Raw genomic sequence first — 19,091 nt, 5'->3', positions numbered from 1 at the left:
GCCGTTGGAGTTGTCAGCAGGTTTATCTCCAATCCAGGAAGAGAACATTGGAATGCTGTGAAGTGGATTTTGAGATATCTCAGAGGGACTTCTGATCTGAAGATTACATTTGGGGGTAAGAAGCCTTTGCTGGTCAGTTTCACTGATTCTGACATGTCTGAAGATGTTGATTCTAGCAAGTCTACTTCGGGTTATCTGATAACGTTTGCGGGTGGAGCTGTGGCATGGCAGTCAAAGTTGCAAAAGTGTGTTGCACTATCTACCACTGAGGCAGAGTTCATTGCTGCAGTTGAAGCTTGTAAAGAGATGTTGTGGATGAAGAACTTCTGTGAAGAGATCGGTTTCAAGTAAGAAAAGTATGTGTTGCTTTGTGATAGTCAAAGCGCTATTTGTCTCGGGAAGAATTCTACATTTCATTCGAAGTCAAAACACATTCAGAAGAGGTATCATTGGATACGTGATGTGGTTGCTTCTAAGGAAGTGAAACTTGATAAAGTTCATACGGATGATAATGGAGCTGATATGATGACGAAGTCATTACCGAGGGGGAAGCTTGAGGTATGCCGAGAGATAGCCGGAATGGCTGTTTCTTCCATCTAGTCGGAGGGGGAGTTTGTTGGGTCCCTCTTAGATGGAGAGAACCAAGTGGGCATGATACATAATAATTCTCATGACCTTAAGTAACTAGTGATGTTCCCCTTTGCTCTGTAGACTCACAATAATAGAGTTTAGAGAGAGAGATAAAAGAAAGAAAGAAGAGAGAAGGAGGAGAAAACTCGTCAGGCTATTTCAAGACTGGTTTTGAAGGATCAAATGGAACTTAATCAGGCTGATATTTTTTGGGAAGATTCTTCAGTCAGTGGGTTAGAGGTTCACCAAAGGGATTTGGATTTCAACGGTTGGATCTTCTGTTGTATGAGTTTTGGTGAAGCTGGTCGTCACAGCTCTTCAGCTGAGCAGTCTTGAGTGTTTGGTAAATCCAACGGTGAGATCTTCTCTTCTTGAGCTGAAATTTGGCATAGGTATTGTTGACTTGTTTATCTTGGATTTTTACGGTTGAATTAGTCTCTAGATGCCGGAATCCTTGTGAACTGAGGTCGTTTGGTTGCTGCCGGTTTTGAAGCTTTGTGTTGCTCTCTTGTTGTTGTTGTTGCTTGTGTTTGTGATAGCTCTTTGTTGCTAGACTCTCTGTTCTGTTCAGGCTGTTGAACAGGGAGGACGTGGTTGTACTCATAGCATTTATATAGTGGATTTTTGAGTGGAATACGGTCCCGTGGTTTTTCCTTCTCACATCGAGGAGGTTTTCCACGTAAAAATTGTGTGTCTCATTCACGTTTTTCTGCATATCACATTCCGCCATCGTTAAAGTATTTTCTTCACAGGTTCACACAAGGTCAGGGGAACACGACCATTAGTATTTCCGCTGCACCGTGTGGCTTTCCCCAACACTTTGTTTCGGATCCGTACACATTATGATCTCGTCGGGGGTTGTACTACGTTTTCCCGGGCTCCTATAACATTTGCTCTTCATGATAATTGTTATCGAGGGAGCAGGAGGCAAACCGCATGGAGTTGTGGATATAGGCTGAATGAACTTAAAGATCATCACCTTTCCTTGCTTATAACCATCGACATGCCTTTTAAAATCAACCGAAAATATATCAATCCATTTTCGTTAGTTTCATAAAAGAAAGAAGCATGTTGAAATTAATTACTTGGACATAACGAGGGAGCTTAGGGCAAGGCCTAATAGAATATCCTCAAAGTTGTCGTTCGCAGGAAATATCTTTTTTTCCCCACTTGAGGTTCCAGTGCTAAACAACCATTAATTACAACAATTTTATAATTCTTTGATTCATCAAATCTTTCATATGTAAACAAGAAACTCTTGTTATTCAATGTTAAGATGGTGTATACCTCCGGAAAAACGCAGTAATCGGTTTGCCCGAAAGGATATCTGAGGGTTCTCCGTTTGCGACACGACACGGTCGATATAAGGCTTAACATCTTCGTAGCTCACCACCGGTACGTTCTTCTTGAACAGCTCTTTCTCGGAGCTCCCCTCGAGAAAACAACTGAGGTACTCTGTGTTTGCGTTGGCTTTGAGTATCTTGGTCAATACATCATCTTGTATTTGCTTTGCATTTGATGTTAGCTCTTCCAGAACAGAGAGATCACAGCCTAGACTCATATTTGTCGTCTGAGTTCACCAAACCCATATCAGGGGTTTCTTTATAACGATGCAATAGATTTTTAAATATTAATCGTGGAGAACGATTTATATTGTTTATACAAGCCAGACTGGAATACGCATGGATATATACGAAAGATGGACTAGTTTAATTTTTTTTTCTTTTTGAAACACAAACTTATATTAGATCATAAATAGAATTAGGCTATAGCCATAAAAGCTTCAACATCCAACAAACAGAGTTTTGCTAGTTTATTAACATTAAGGTTTTCTCTCTCTAGAGATCCAACCAAAAGAGATTACATCAAAGGAGCTAGTCAGCTCAAGAATATCCCAAACAATTCCATAGATTTCAGGCTTCACAGCGCCAGAGTTGATAGCCTAGATTAACTGGGTCGAATCTGATTCGCACACCACTTTCCTTACACCTCTCTCGTTACATCTGGTCAAAGCTTCTCTTAGCACCAGTCCTTCCGCGACCAGAGCAGATCCTACAAAGCGTTCATGTCTTGTGAAGGAGGAGGTTCCGGCTGAGTCTCTTATAGTCCATCCAAATCCAGCGAGCATCGAGCTAGCTTTCCACGATGCATCTGTGTTAAGCACTATACAGTGGGGAGGCCTGGGGTTCGGGCAAAGGGTTCTTTTGGGCTTTGGGGGTAGCTTTGGTTCCTGAGCATTTAGCCATTCCCTCGCTAGACTCACAGCCCGCGTCATCGTTTCCTCCTCCGTATAAGATTTGCCTTCGAAGATAATTTGGTTGCGAGCAATCCAAATTTGCCAAATAATCCACGGTGCTAGGTGACCGGTCGCAATACCTGTAGGAGGCAAACAAGTTTTGCCACAGAGATCAAGCCAAACATCCTTTAAATCTATCAATCCGCTATACTCAAATTCCGTCGCAAATGGGGCTGTAGCCCAGATCTTTTTGGCGAAGGGATAGTGAAAAAATAGATGAGCTATAGATTCCGGGGTTCCGCATCTCTTGCATCGAAAGTTATGTGGCGTGCTGCAAGGACCTCTCCCACTGGTATGGCTTTATGAAACACTTTCCATAGGAATATTTTAATTTTCGCCGAGGTTTGGAGGTTCCAGATAAATTTGAACCATTCTACTTCCCCCACATCTTCCGTGTGTTCCTCTATCTCGGTTCTCAACTTTATTGCTGGGTGGTAACCTGACTTAGTAGTGTATTCTCCTGAGTTTGTACCCAGCCAACTCAGTTTATCCGGTACTCCCGCCGGTACCTCCTGCGATGCTCGGTTTGATGGTTCTGATGACAGACTCCCACTGTGGGAAGATCTCCTGCATTTTTCCCCCATTCCATTCCCTTGTGCCCTCGATAAACAGCTCTGCTACCGTAATGTTTGATGAGGTTTCAGTCGCAGGTCCGACTGGCCTCTGTTGCTCTGTCACGCTAAGCCAAGGGTCCTGCCAGGCTTTTATCGAAAGTCCATTTTCTACAATCCAGCCCATGTTTTCTTTTAGAAGGTCCCTTCCAAGAAGTACCCCTCGCCAGCCATGTGAGATCAATTTTTTCTCTGTTACACTTAGAAAGCTTTCAGAATTGCAGTACTTCCCCATATAAATTCTGGAGAGTAGAATGTCCGGATTGTGCAGAATCCTCCATCCTAGCTTCCCTAGAAAAGCATCATTGAAGGCCAAGAAGTCTCGAAAACCCAGTCCCCCTATTGCTTTGGGTTTCGTCATTTTTTCCCATGAAGTCCAAGCCATCTTGTGCTGTCCTTCCTTGTCATCCCACCAAAATCTTGTGACTGCGGATTGGATTTGCTTGCACAGTAAGACCGGGAGTTTAAAGCAGGTCATGGCATGAAAAGGAATAGGAGATAGGACACTTTTCACCACTTTTAGTTTACCAGCTTTGGACAAGAAGCGGTTCGTCCAGCTCTTTCCCTTCTGTCTGATTTGGACTAGTTTAATTTATAAACCAGATTTGGATATCTGCGAGCAAGCTAATAAGTCAACGAATCCAATTAAAAGCCTTCAAAAGATCTCAGGTAACAAAGCTAATAGGATTACAAAATGAAATCTCTTATATATTAACTGAGAAGTATTGTAATAACTGCGTTTACACTAAACTCGACACATATCACGTGTAGAATCATTGTAATAAATGCGTTCACACTAAAATGGACACATGTCACATGTAGAGAGTTTTTCAGCCAAATTCTACATAAATATGTTCACACTATGTACTTTACCTTGTTTTAATATAAAACTCACATTCATGATTTTTTTTTACGTTATTTTTACTGTTTACGAATAGAGCTGGACAAATTATTCATAAATTTTGATTCGATTCGTTATCCGTTTTGATTCGAGCCGAAAAATCTGGATATATGTTACTCTACGAAGCAAATCAAATACTCAAATACTGGATATATGTTATTCTACGAAGCAAAACAAATATCAATATTTATAGGAACGATATCCAATTTGATATGTTATATGCATATATATATACATATATTTAAAGAATTATATATAAGTTATATATTACAGTTTATATAATTTTTACAATATTTTTGTTTTTAAATAATTTCATTTTAAGAATTTTATATTTCAGGTATTATTTTGAAAACAAAATGTTATTTAATATTAATTAACAGTATCTTTATATATTTATCAACCATCTTTATATACTTTTACATACACATACATGTGTGCCTTGACGTGAGCACCTTATAACTAAGTATTTACCACAACTGAAATATCTAATTTTTCTTAATGCTTTTTTCACTATCGACCAAATTGTAGTAAAATGATTTGTCTTAATAATTTTTTTAAACCATTATCCGTTTAGAAACTATAATATGAAGGGAAATTTGCTCCAATAACCCAACAAAAAACACAAATTCACTAACTACCCAAAACAACAACCTCTCTCCTACTCTCTCTTCCTATCTCTCTCTACCCTCTCTCTACAAATTTAATTGTTCTTTTTTATTTGGTTATATGGCAAATAAGCCCTAATGTGAAACCATTGATTCGACATCACTACTATCTAAGATTTATAACATGAAAACAAACAAATAATAGTAATTTTTGATTATCACAGGAAAAGAAACTCAAAAACATCAAACATTTTAACCGAACAAACCAAATAAATATTGATTTAAAATGATAGTTATATTTTAGGAGATTAAAAGCCAAAAAACAACCTAAAACCGAACCAATATCCAGATTAAACAGATTAATGTCTCCTTATTAAAAAATAACGAAACTAATAATCACATTCCGCGCAAGACACGGGTTATTACCTAGTATACTATTATCACCAATACATAATTAAAATGACGATGAAGAAAATTCAACATGCAATTTCGATTTTGATCAGGATGATGCTAAGTGATGATTACTGATAATCTTTGAATAAATGATCGTTAACATTATTGTATTCTATACGGTTCAAGGAAGGGCAGATATATTATCCCAATTAGTACAACCAAAAATGACATTTGAAAAAGACATTACACAATTTGTCTCAAAATAGTTATTATGTGCTAATTGCATACATTTACTTATGTTGACCACGCATAATGATATCCCAAAATTCCACATTGTTATAAGAGATGCGAGAAGATACTATAGAAACAAATAAATAAACAAGAAAGTAAACTACATATAGATTTTACATGATTCACCAAACCAGCTACATGCCTACATCTATAGACGAAAAGATTTTATTAATTTGAAGGTTGAAGGTATTTTTTGAAATCATATCAATAATCCTAAAACTGGCCGTCTATTTTTTAATTTGAAGGTTGAAGCTATTTTTTGAAATCATATCCTAAAACTGGCCGTCTATTTTTTTGTCAAAAAAATAGACATAACAAAAATGCCTAAACTAAAAACCGCACCACATATAGGATTAATGGGATGACTAAAACTGTATATAACAGAAATCCCGGATTTATGGCAAGATAAACATTGAATAATGCATTTTCCAAGAAAACATTGAACAATTACACTTAACATTCCTTTTTACAAAAAAAAAATTACACTGAACATTCCACACGGCGACACAAAAGAAAAACACACAACACATAAAACACTCTCACATCATATTATTATTCAACTTGGTGATCTAATTGTTTCTGATGTTCGTCATCGCCGTATCCAGATAGGTCATATCTTGATCAGACAGGAGGGGATTTGTCGCTGAAGAACCGAGCAAGAACCTTGTCTTCAAGAACCTTTAACGCCTCGGCAGAGCTTATGCACATAGGTGTCTTGTATTGAGATATAGAAGTACCTCGGGCGACAAAAAACTCCATGAGAGAATCAAACGTTCCTTGTTGCACAACCCTTACCTCTAGAGGTCCGATCGGTCCATCTTTTACCCTAAGTCTCCTATAAAGACTACTCAATGATTCCTCCATGACACAACAACACTCCACCAACACCTTGTTATCCAGTTGTAGAACGTTGGTGCCATTGTTGACTTTGGCTTTGAGTTCCACGTAAAAGACGTAGTGACCCGGTACAGTGGAGATGTCACCAAAGCATGTGAAGCCTGTCAAAATCAAATCCGAAGATTCAAGAACGACTGTTGCACGAGCCAACGCCTTTGAAATATCTTCTTCAGTTGTTGGCTCTACATCGACGCATAAAACCGTATTTTTTCTACGTACGAATCTGAATTGTGGTGTGTTATTGTAAAACCCAGTGACCTGTAAAACATCTCCCACTCTACATCTGTGTAAACCTAAAAAACAACAAAATATTAAAATATAATAATAATATAATATAATAAAAGATAATATTTAAAAAAACAAAAAAAACAAAAAATTATAACAAGATTAGCTAAAACAAAAACAAGTAATCTCGATGTAGGTAATTGATAAGTATAATCAAAAGGGCATTACCGGAAAAGTTTGTGACCAAGAGCTCATAGTAGGAACCTAACTTTACATTCACAAGATCAACAATCTCACCGGTGGTTCCTCCATCGTCATCAACTTCTACGAACTCAAAATATGACATGTTGGGTAGGAATGTGTAGGACACATGTTGTGGTTTGCTTAGAGGATTCACATTTATCCCGAAAAATGCTTCAGATGATGCATAAACTTTGGAAACTAGAGGTAGTTCATTAGAGTAGTAATCCAATGCTGGGATGTGTTGAGACATAGTTCCTGTAACAATAGTTTCAATATATTTGGTTTTGGGCCAAAGTCTGGTAATTATACCTTGCCAAGATTTTTGTCCGCCGCACTCGTGTTCAATTAGATCTGCCAATTCAGCATTTGGTTCTCCAAGGATGGTAGAGACGGAGTCTCTACAACTAAGGTCGGTGATCCAGTCGCTGACAGTACCAGACCAGATATTACTAGCCAACTCTTTCCAGTATTTTTCAAGAAAATTGATTACTCGAACCAAGACAGAGGGGAACGTAGCACCCACACCTACAACCTCGTTTCTCTGGACAAGACCACATAGAAGTTGACAATACTTACTCTGTTTGGGATCCGGACACAGTACGATCTCGTACGGGCTTGTACAATTTTTTGCCATGCTCAAATACTGTTTGCTCTTTATGAAGCTCGTTAGCGCGGGAGCAACAGGCAAACCACAAGGAGTTGTGGATATCCGGTGAGTGAAACTAAATACCATCACCTTTCCTTGCTTATAACCATCTACATGCCTTTAATATCAACCAAAAAGATATCAATCAATCTTCGCCGTCAAAATAATTACATGGCAGCACATAAAAAAAAGGAAGCATGTAAATATTAATTACTTGGACATAACGGCAGAGCTTAGTGCGTAGCCGAATAGCTGATTTTCAAAGTAAATGTTGTTCGCAGGATATATCTTTTGATTCCCGCTTGATGTTCCAGAGCTAAACAACCATTAATTACAATAATTTTATAAATCTTTGATTCAACAAATCATTCATATGTAAATAAGAAACTCTAGTTTTTTTTGGAACAACGAAAAACTCTAGTTATTCAATGATAAGATGGTGTATAGTGTATACCTTCGGTTAAACGTAGTAATGGGTTCCCCCGAAATGATGTCCGAGGGTTCCCCGTTTGCCACACGATCGATGTAAGGCTTAACATGTTCATAGCTCACCACTGGTATGTTCTTCTTGAACAGCTCTTTGTCGGAGCTACCTTCGAGAAAACGGCTGAGGTACTCTGTGTTTGCGTTAGCTTTGAGTATCTTGTTCAATACATCATCTTGTATTTGCTTTGCATTTGAAGTTAGCTCTTCCAGAACAGAGAGATCACAGCCTTGACTCATATTTGTTTAGATGCCTGTAACACCAACCATATCAGGGGTTCCTTTATATCGATGCAAAAGTTTAAAAATGTCAAGCGTGGAAAACCATTTATATTGTTTATACGAGCCAGACTGGACTACGCGTCTATCGATTCGAAAATGGACTAGTAGTGACTAGTGCGTGCTAGTTTAATATATAAACCAGATTTGGGTATCTGCCAGTAAGTCAACGAGTCCGATCAAGGGCCCGACTGGTTTAAACGCAGCGGTTGCGGTTGCGGGAGTTTGCGGATGAGTGTGGTTGCTGTTTCAAGCGTTTTGTATGACTGGTACAACGTTTGAAAATTATTGCGTTTGTGTGATATTTGTGACTGGTTGATTATAAGATATTGCAGCAGTTTAATAATAAATTATCTATATTAATATATTATAACATTATAAAAACATAAAAGCCTACAAAGCATTTCAGGTAACAAACCTAATAGGATTCCAGAATGAAAGATAATGATTGGTAAGTGCTGTGAGTGTTTTCTACTGCTCATTTGTTTACTACATCCACTTTCATTTATCAATCATGCTTTAAGAATAAATTTAAAGTTACAGCCATAAAAACTAAAATAGGAAATAAAATAGATTTGAAAATCAATTTTTCTATAGTTTTATATTTAGTGCTCTGTAAATAATTAATCTACAGCTGCAGCAATAAAATCTACAACTATTATTCTAAAGTCAAAAAATAAAAGCCACAACACTTACCAATCATCTCAAATATCAGTATTCGCTATACGATATAATCCTTGCTTAGAATGATTTTAAACATTAATATTAAAAAAGCTAAAGTTTTAATATTATTATATTTTTTTTTATTGTTAATATTTATATTAACAATTACTTATTTTATTTATACGAGTCTAGCTATTAGATTAATTGTTTACAAAATAATTTTAACATAAAAAATCTACTAAACCTAGGGACAACTGGCACCTTTAACGGATAAAACACTAAAAAAAATCTACTAAACCTAGGGACAACCTAGGGACACGGTCATCGATTCCTTTGAAGCACAACTCGATGACCGTGTTTTCTCCGTTAAAGGTGCCGGTTGTCCCTAGGTTTATGTTACAGGCTGGGAAGCTGGTCGACGAGATGGATGGGCGATGGGTCGATCTTATCGGTAAGGATGAAGACCAGATGGAAAGATGGTGAAGATGGCCGACTTGCTGTTCCTTTTAACTCAATCTAACCTGGAAACAATGAAGAACAATGAGTTTATGAATATTAAAAATAAGAACAAGAACTAAACAGATAAAGAGATGGAATGGTTTATGGATAGATGATTGAAGATGGAAGATGGATAGATGATGTTGGATAGATGATGATTGACTCTCTCAATCTGTGGGTGCTGATTGACTCTCTCAATCTGCGTCTCAAGGCTCCTGTATCACACAAAGAACCTATGAACCACGAGATCAATAGCTTTCTAATGTATCTCACACTTAGAAACTAAAGAACAGATTTTTATGCAAAGAAATTCTTTGATAAAAGATAATTTAAGGATTGAAAGGTGATTTACAATGAAGACTAGACAGAGCTTATATAGGCTCGTGCCTTGACTTAGCTAGAAAACTAAAACAAAGAAAGACGCAAACAAATAAGGAAAACCGATAAAACTAGTCGTTGGAAGCTATCTTGGATCCAAAAGCTTTCTTCAAGGGATTTGATTCTAGTTTTGTATCTGGACGGCTTGAGGGTGTAGGTAATCTTCTTGGGAACATCTTGAATGCTGAAGACTTGGCCGAAATCTTTGTAGTCTTGGCTTGAAAAGAGCTGTTGGAAATTGATGGGGAATAATTCCAAAAATAGCTCCAAAAATGGCAAGTCTGATCTTGCTTGAATCTGTGTGCTCTGGTGAGGGCTGGTGCATCTTAGGACTCTTAGACAAGAAAGGAATGCTTCCAAAACGCTGCAGCTTTGATGGCTTGGTCGTTGGTCACTTATTCTCCAAAGTGGGGATGCATCAATTTTAGGAAAGTTCCTAAACAATAAGATCCTTCTGATCATGTGGGCTCTGGTTCATGGTAAGAACTCTTCTACTCCTTCTGGATAGTTGGATAAACTTCTCAGATGCTTATAAACCTCTCCTGGTTGCCATTGTTTGGTTTGACTAAGATTGAACCGGTGAGACTCCAAATTAGGCAATTGCAGAACTGGATTGACCGGTTTAGGGAACTGGGACATAACTCCATATTTCCGTGGGATTTTATCCTCATTCTTGGCTTGTTGGAAAGCTAATAGATCCATCTTGAATTCCATGCTTTTTTTTTGGTCGGAACGGTTCTTGGTTGGGCTTGACACAACTTCTAAACTCGAATGCTCGCAGATGGACGGGCTGAAGAACCTCTGGTTTGTAAAATTCATATCTTCTTGGTTCGAGTAGCTTTGAAGATGATTCAAACTGTTCTTGACTCCTTGTTGAGTGTAGAATGAATGAAAATTGGTTTGATGGAAAAATGCTTCATGGTTGGTAAGATACGCCTGTTTTACTGAACACATATCCTGGTTAGTCCTTTGGTTAGCTGATTGGTGCAACTGGTTGGCCTCTGGTTCAGGTACTGATTTGATGGCCACATCATACCTTCTCCCTTGAAAAAGTTTCGACCTCGAAACTGGATAATCTGCACCAAGATAGAGCAAGTCAGGTTTCATCCTCCTTTGAGATTCTAGGACTTTACCTTGGAATTTGATCGGTTTGATCTTTGATGGCACATCTGGTGGTTCTCCTTTGGGTAGGAACGACATCACTACTCCTCTGCTTTGTTTTGGCACTCTTATGGGTGGTGCTTGATCTCCTGGGTCGTATGGAATCAAGGTGTGGCTGTGGACAATTTCTTGTTTTCTCTTGGCATATAAACACCTTGTACTCTCCTTGTGGGGATCATACATATGATCTTTAGTCTCTGTTCCTGAAACAATTTCAACACTTTTGGCAGGAAACAAGTGAATTATATCTGGGTTTGAAAATTTATAAATAGGAAAAGTAAAGTTTAGATTTACCCAAATTGTTTCAGCAAGTTGAAGTATGATTTGCTCTTTTACAGCTTGTGTACTCTTGTTGTTTCTTGTAACTTCTTCAACGTTTTTTGGACAAGTCAGGTGCTGTCCCTGGTTCTCCTTAAACTTCTCACCATTGTCTGGTCGTCCATCAACTTGTCTCATTCATGGGTCAAAATCTTTTGGCAAAGACAAGTGCATAATTACAGGATTTGAAAGCTCTAAGGGAACAAGAATATCATTTCCTTTGGTTGATTCTTCTTTAATGGACTCATCATGCCCCTTAGTACCTGTATAAAAACCTTTTGAAATAGACAAGTGCATTATACAAGCATTGGAAACAAACAAATCAGATTGAATTAAACTATCACTTATTTTTGATATTTCAGTTTGCTCTCCTAGTGATGTTTCTTTCAAGGTTTTCTTAAATGGACAAACAGCAGCAAAGTGCCCACGTTTATGGCATCTATAGCAAGTTGGGTTCTTGGGTTTCATAAGGTCAGAAGACTTACCTTGGTTTTATGTGTTCTCCTCCTTGGGTTCTAGAGTCTCCTTGAGCTTTTGACACATCTCTTGTAACTTTTGCAGTTCAGGTAAGGGTGTAGTGATGAACCTTGTTTAATTGAGCCGACCTCTTAAACCCTTCTTTGTGTGTAAGTAAACTAGAGGATATCTTCTTGGGTTCATGGTCGTGAGCCTTCTTTGGTTTAGGAACAGTATGCGGTTTTGGTGTAGACATTACTTTCCTCCTTGTTGCTTGACAATGGAACTTTGATGTGGCATCTACTTGGTCTTGATACTTCTCTGCAAACTCTTTATACATCCTAACTTTTAGGTCTCTCCAATCTACCACGGGCTGGTTGTAGGTGCTTGGACTGCTCTCCTTTGGCCACCATTTGTAAGCATTCCCCGTGAAGGCTTGGACAGCTTGTGATAGCTTGTTTTCTTTGTGAATGTTGTTGGACCACAGCCACTTCTCCGTGTTAATTTCCCAAGTCAAATACACCTCAGGGTTCTTGCTGGAACCTGAAAACACTAGAGTGTTTGATGTATAAGCAGAATCTTTGCTTACTCCCTTCTTTTGGCCGGTTGGTGTTTGTTGAGCTCTCTTTGTGCTGATGGGTTTAGGTTTAGCTGATACACTATATGAGGCACATCCATAGCCTACTGCCTTCTCTGCTCTCTTTGTAAGGTTGTAATCTTCATACAACTCGTCCTCCTTTTCCCCACCATAATCTGTCCATGGACTGCTTGGTCTTGACCAAGAGTATTTGATTGGTGTGTATTCTTCATTCCATCTACTAATGGACCTGGAGAAACTTTGCTCAAGAGACTCTGGTTCATCTCCAACCTCCTCATGATGGCGTCCATAACTGATTTCAGAATCAGTTTCATAACAAGACTGGTGTTCTTGGTCTTCTCCATCATCACTTAAGTCATCTGGTTCTTCTCCCCAATCTATTTCTGAGGTATTGATCTCACTTAGATCATCTTCTTCATACTCCATAGCCTTAGAATTGATGTACCTTGCAAGATAAATATATCAAACTAGTGGCTTAGATAGCTGATAGAGCAAATGAACAAAATAAGTAATGGAACTTATGCAAAACCGATAGATATGCAAATAATGGACCAAGTGAACTAAACTAAGTTGAATTTTTTTTTTTTTGAATGCAGGCTCGTGATAAATCAAATATGGAGTAATAATAAAACAAAAGTCATGAAAAATATGGAAGCAAGAAATAGCACTGATTTTTTTTTTTTTTTGGTATGAAATGCAAACAACCTAAAATGGAAACAACTCTATGAATGAATGCAAACAAACCTAACTGGATTTTTTTTTTAATGCACAATAATATGCACGAAATACACTATAATGAGATGAAATTATTCAAGCAAATATGAACAATAATGATAAGAAGAAAATGCAATGACAATATATATATATATTTTACTTTTCTTAGAATGGAAGGTGCAGAAACAAAATATGCAAATATGAAATATGGTATGTAAAATTCGAAAATAACTGAAATATGATTCTTATAAAATTTTTTCAATGCAAGAATGATATGCACGAACTAAGGCAGACTGATATGACAGATGCAAATAAAAAAATGACAAATAGCAAATGCATTTTTTTTTTGAATTTTCTTGATTTGGGATGCAAAAACCGAAAAGAGAAACAATTCTATAAAACTAATGCAAATAAGATTAAATGATTTTTTTTATCAATGAAAGCACGAAATATATAAAGGAAAACAAGAGAAATAAATTTTTCTTTGTGTTTTTTTAATTTATAGAAACAAAGAAAATGATTTTTTTTTTAAATGCAAATGAACCGAAAAAGGAAACTAGGAAATGAACTAATGCAAAACAGACTAAATGTTTTTTTTAATATATTTAAATGCACAATATAACTATTATATGATATGCACGAAATGGGTATGAAACAAATATGAGATTTTTTTTTTTTTTAATTTCAAGGATGCAACATAAATGAGAAAAAAAAATCCAAAATGAGAGATCTTATGGTATGCAAAATTAAATATGGAAAGGGGAGCTGGGGGAAATGAATGCAAACAACTAGACTAATATGTCAAAGGAATTTCGTGGATCAAACTAACAAAACTCTTTCTCTTTTTAATTTTCTTTTCTCAAGAACACAAAATGAAGAAATTCAAACTTGAAGCAAATTACAATTTTTATGGCTTTTTTTGGTCTTTATAAATGAAAACTAGCAAGGAATGAAAAGAACAAAGATAGATATGGATTGATATCACCTGATATAGGAGCTTCAAGCTCTGATACCAAATGTTACAGGCTGGGAAGCTGGTCGATGAGATGGATGGGCGATGGGTCGATCTTATCGGTAAGGATGAAGACCGGACGGAAAGATGGTGAAGATGGCCGACTTGCTGTTCCTTTTAACCCAATCTAACCTGGAAACAATGAAGAACAATGAGTTTATGAATATTTAAAATAAGAACAAGAACTAAACAGATAAAGAGATGGAATGGTTTATGGATAGATGATTGAAGATGGAAGATGGATAGATGATGTTGGATAGATGATGATTGACTCTCTCAATCTGTGGGTGCTGATTGACTCTCTCAATCTGCGTCTCAAGGCTCCTGTATCACACAAAGAACCTATGAACCACGAGAATCACTTAAGTATCCTAAGGACATATTTCTATTCAAAGACTCTCTTTGATAAAAATAAACAAACTGAATATTATTTCTTAAGGATTGAAAGGTGATCTACAATTAAGACTAGACAGAGCTTATATAGGCTCGTGCCTTGACTTAGCTAGAAAACTAAAACAAAGAAAGAAGTAAACAAATAAGGAAAACCGATAAAACTAGCCGTTGGAAGATATCTTGGATCCAAAAGCTTTCTTCAAGGGATTTGATTCTGGTTTTGTATCTGGAAGGTTTGAGGGTGTAGGTAAGATTCTTGGGAACATCTTGAATGCTGAAGACTTGGCCGAAATCTTTGTAGTCTTGGCTTGAAAAGAGCTGTTGGAAATTGATGGGCAATAATTCCAGAAATAGCTCCAAAGATGGCAAGTCTGATCTTGCTTGAATCCGTGTGCTCTGGTGAGTTCTGGTGCATCTTAAGACTCTTAGACAAGTAAGGAATGCTTCCAAAACGCTGCAGCTTTGATGGCTTGGTCGTTGGTCACTTATTCTCCAAAGTGGGGATGCATCCAATTTAGGAAAGTTTCTAAACAATAAGATCCTCCTGATCATGTGGGTTCTGGTGCATGGTAAGAACTCTTCTACTCCTTCTGAATCGTTGGATATACTTCTCAGATGCTTATAAACCTCTCCTGGTCGCCATTGTTTGGTTTGACTAAGATTGAACCGGTGAGACTCCAAATTAGGCAATTGCAGAACTGGATTGACCGGTTTAGGGAACTAGGCCATAACTCCATATTTCCGTGGACTTTTCTCCACATTCTTGGCTTGTTGGAAATATAATAGATCCATCTTTAATTCCATGACTTGGTTCGGGTGGGAACGCTTCTTGGTTGAGTTTGAAACAACTTCTAAACTCGGATGCTCGCAGATGGAAGGGCTGGAGAACCTCCGGTTTGTAAAATTCATATCTTCTTGGTCCAAGTAGCTTTGAAGATGATTCCAACTTTTGTTGACTCTTTGTTGAGTGTAGAATGCATGAAAATTGGTTTCGTGGCAAAATGCTTCATGGTTGGTAAGATACGCCTGTTTTACTGAACACATATCCTGGTTAGTCTTTTGGTTAGCTGATTGGTGCAACTGGTTGGCCTCTAGTTCAGGTACTGATTTGATGGCCGCATCTGTTTAGTAGATACTTTCTTACAACCCTCTCATATTCTTTCATTCGGGTACTTCAAAGTCGTTTTCGAGGTGCATTCGAACAAAAGTTTCTAGCTAGGATTAAAATTAAGTTTTTTCTTTATGAGTTTTCTCTCGTTTAACACTTTTGTCATTCATCTAGTTTTAGTTATTTGTCTTTCCGTTGAGTTTCCCTCTGATTGTAATCTTCGAATCCTTTTAGATCTTTACTGTAATTTAATGTTAAAAAAAAAAGAATCGAAAAGAAAGAATAATGCTTCATATATCATTGTCTTAGAGTCTTAGTTTTTTTTTCGAAGGTTCCCAATGACGGAAGTAAAACTAGTGTTTCAAATGCGAAGCAAATACAAGAGGAGGTAGACCAAGATACTCAAATTAAGTTAACACAAGAAAATCACACAACACATAACCATTCATTTCTCCACAAAGAAACCATTCTCACCAAATAACTGCGTTACTTCATTATTCCTCAAGTAGGCAATCTAATTTTTTTTTGTGGCAATCATCACCGTATACAAATAGATCATATCTGGATCAGAGAGTAGGGGATCTGTCGCTGAAGAACCGAGCAAGAACCTTGTCTTCAAGAACCTGTAAAGCCTCAGCAGACTTTATGCATATAGGTGTCTTGTATTGAGATATAGAAGAACCTCGCGAGACAAAGAACTCCATGAGAGAATCAAACGTTCCTTTTTGCACAACCCTTATCTCTAGAGCTCCAATCGATCCCTCATCTCCCCTAAGTCTCCTATAAAGACTACTCAATGATTCCTCCATGACACAACAACACTCCACCAACACCTTGTTATCAAGTTGTAGAACGTTGGTGCCATTGTTGACTTTGGCTTTGAGTTCCACGTAAAAGACGTAGTGACCCGGTACAGTGGAGATGTCACCATAGCATGTGAACCCTGTCAAAATCAAATCCGAAGATTCAAGAACGACTGTTGCACGAGCCAACGCCTTTGAAATATCTTCTTCAGTTGTTGGCTCTACATCGACGCATAAAACCGTATTTTTTCTACGTACGAATCTGAATTGTGGTGTGTTATTGTAAAACCCAGTGACCTGTAAAATATCTCCCACTTTACATCTGTGTAAACCTAAAAAACAAAATCATAACAACGTTAGTTAAAATAAGAAGTTATTTAGACTTAGTTAGTACTTAGTAATAAATAAATTAAATGGGAGACTACCGGAATAGTTTGTGACCAAGGGCTCATAGTAGTCACCTAACTTCACATCCACAAGATCAACAATCTCGCTTGTGGCTTCTCCATCGGCATCAACATGTATGAACTCGAAATATGACATGTTGGGTAGGAATGTGTAGGACACATGTTGTGGTTTGCTTAGAGGATTCAAATTTAACCCGTAAAATGCTTCAGAGGATGCATAAACTTTGGAAACTAGAGGCAGTTTATTAGAGTAATAATCCAGTGCTGGGATGTGTTGAGACATAGTACCTGTAACAATAGTTTCAATGCATTTGGTTTTGGGCCAAAGTCTTGTAATGATACCTTGCCAAGATTCTTGTCTGCATTCTTTTTCGATTAAATCTGCCAATTCAGCATTTGGTTCTCCAAGGATGATAGAGACAGAATCTCTACAACTAAGGTCGGTGATCCAGTCGCTGACATGACCAGATCGGATATTACTAGACAACTCTTTCCAGTAATTTTCAAGAAAATGGACTATTTGAACCAAGACAGAGGGGAACGTAGTGCCGACACTTACAACCTCGTCTCTCTGGACAAGACCACATAGAAGTTGACAGTACATACTCTGTTTGGGATCCGGACACAGTGCGACCACATATGGGCTTGTACTATTTTTTGCCATCCTTGAATAATATTTGCTCTTTGTGAAGCTCGTTAGCGCGGGAGCAATAGGCAAACCACAAGGAGTTGGGGATATCTGGTGAGTGAACCTAAATATCATCATCTTTCCTTGCTTATAACCATCTACATGCCTTAAATATCAACCAGAAGGATATCAATCCATCTTCGCCGTCAAAATAATTACTTGTCAGCACATAAAAAAAGGAAAGCATGTAAATATTAATTACTTGGACATAACGACAGAGCTTAGTGCATAGCCGAATAGCAGATTCTCAAAGTAGATGTTGTTCGTAGGATATATCTTTTGATTGCCACTTGAAGTTCCAGAGCTAAACAACCATTAATTACAACAAATTTATAACTCTTTGATTCAACAAATCTTTCATGTGCCAAATTTTAGCAAAAAAAAAAAAATCATTCATATGTAAATAAGAAATTCTATAGTTTTTATTTTTTGGAACAAGGAAACTCTAGTTCTTCAATGATGAGCTGGTGTATAGTGTATACCTTCGGTTAAACGTAGTAATGGGTTCTCCCGAAATGATGTCGGAGGGTTCTCCGTTTGCCACACGATCGATATAAGGCTTAACATCTTCATAGCTCACCACTGGTACATTCTTTCTAAACAACTCTTTGTCAGAGCTTCCCTCGAGAAAACGGTGTAGGTACTCTGTGTTTGCGTTAGTTTTGAGTATCTTGTCCAATACATTATCTTGAATTTTCTTGGCATTTGAAATAAGCTCTTCCAGAACAGAGAAATCACAGCCTAGACTCATATTTGCTATTTTTGATGTCTGTAACACACTAACACCAACCATATCAGGGTTCCCTTATATCGATGCAAAAGTTTTAAAAATTGTCAAGCGTTGAAAACCATTTAAATTGTTTATACAAGCCAGACTGGACTATGCGTTTATCGATTTGAAAATGGACTAGTACATGCTAGTTTAATATATAAACCAGATTTGGGTATCTGCCAGTAAGGCATGCACACTGTCTACCGATGCAAAAGTTTTTAAAATGTCATGCGTGGGAAGACGATTTGAGTTTAAAACTACATTTGAATATACAAGCCAGACTGGAATACTCATGGATCGGTACGAAGATGTACTAGTCGTGCAAGTTTAATAAATATACAAGATTTGGATATCTCCCAATAAGTTAACTAGCCAATAATAAAGAATCCAAATAAAAGCTTACATTGCTGCAACGGCGCGAATAACACATGCTGCGAATCTTCAAGTCAAAAAAGAGGAAAACGGCTTATTTATGCTCACACTACGAAAACGGAGAAAATACATACTCAAACTATATTAACGTGTCAAAACGTTCCTAGACTAAATAAAAATTTGAATTACATACCTAAATTCATAATAAATAGCTAAAACAGGTCTTGTAACTGATATGTGTCAGTCCATT

The 19,091-nt window shown here is 37.4% G+C and overlaps 1 protein-coding gene and 2 pseudogenes across 1 annotated transcript; all 3 read right to left on the bottom strand.

Annotated features, from left to right (window-relative positions):
• LOC106308307 overlaps positions 1–2,191 on the bottom strand; it is an 8,492-nt pseudogene extending 6,301 nt beyond the window's left edge.
• Positions 2,192–6,348: 4,157 nt separating this feature from the next.
• On the bottom strand, positions 6,349–8,491 carry LOC106310571 (annotated as a pseudogene).
• A 7,874-nt stretch (positions 8,492–16,365) lies between these two features.
• On the bottom strand, positions 16,366–18,490 carry LOC106310810 (4-substituted benzoates-glutamate ligase GH3.12-like). Its single transcript, XM_013748035.1, has 4 exons — positions 18,180–18,490; positions 17,900–18,001; positions 17,028–17,803; positions 16,366–16,934 (listed from the first exon to the last, which is right to left on the bottom strand). Exons 1-4 carry the CDS (start codon positions 18,488–18,490, stop codon positions 16,366–16,368), a joined length of 1,758 nt encoding a protein of 585 aa, XP_013603489.1.
• Positions 18,491–19,091: the final 601 nt, after the last annotated feature.

This window comes from Brassica oleracea, chromosome C8 (assembly GCF_000695525.1).
Source record: "Brassica oleracea var. oleracea cultivar TO1000 chromosome C8, BOL, whole genome shotgun sequence".
Lineage (NCBI taxonomy): Eukaryota > Viridiplantae > Streptophyta > Magnoliopsida > Brassicales > Brassicaceae > Brassica > Brassica oleracea.
Note: the sequence above shows the minus strand (reverse complement) of the source record. Positions and strands in the feature narration are given on the sequence as shown.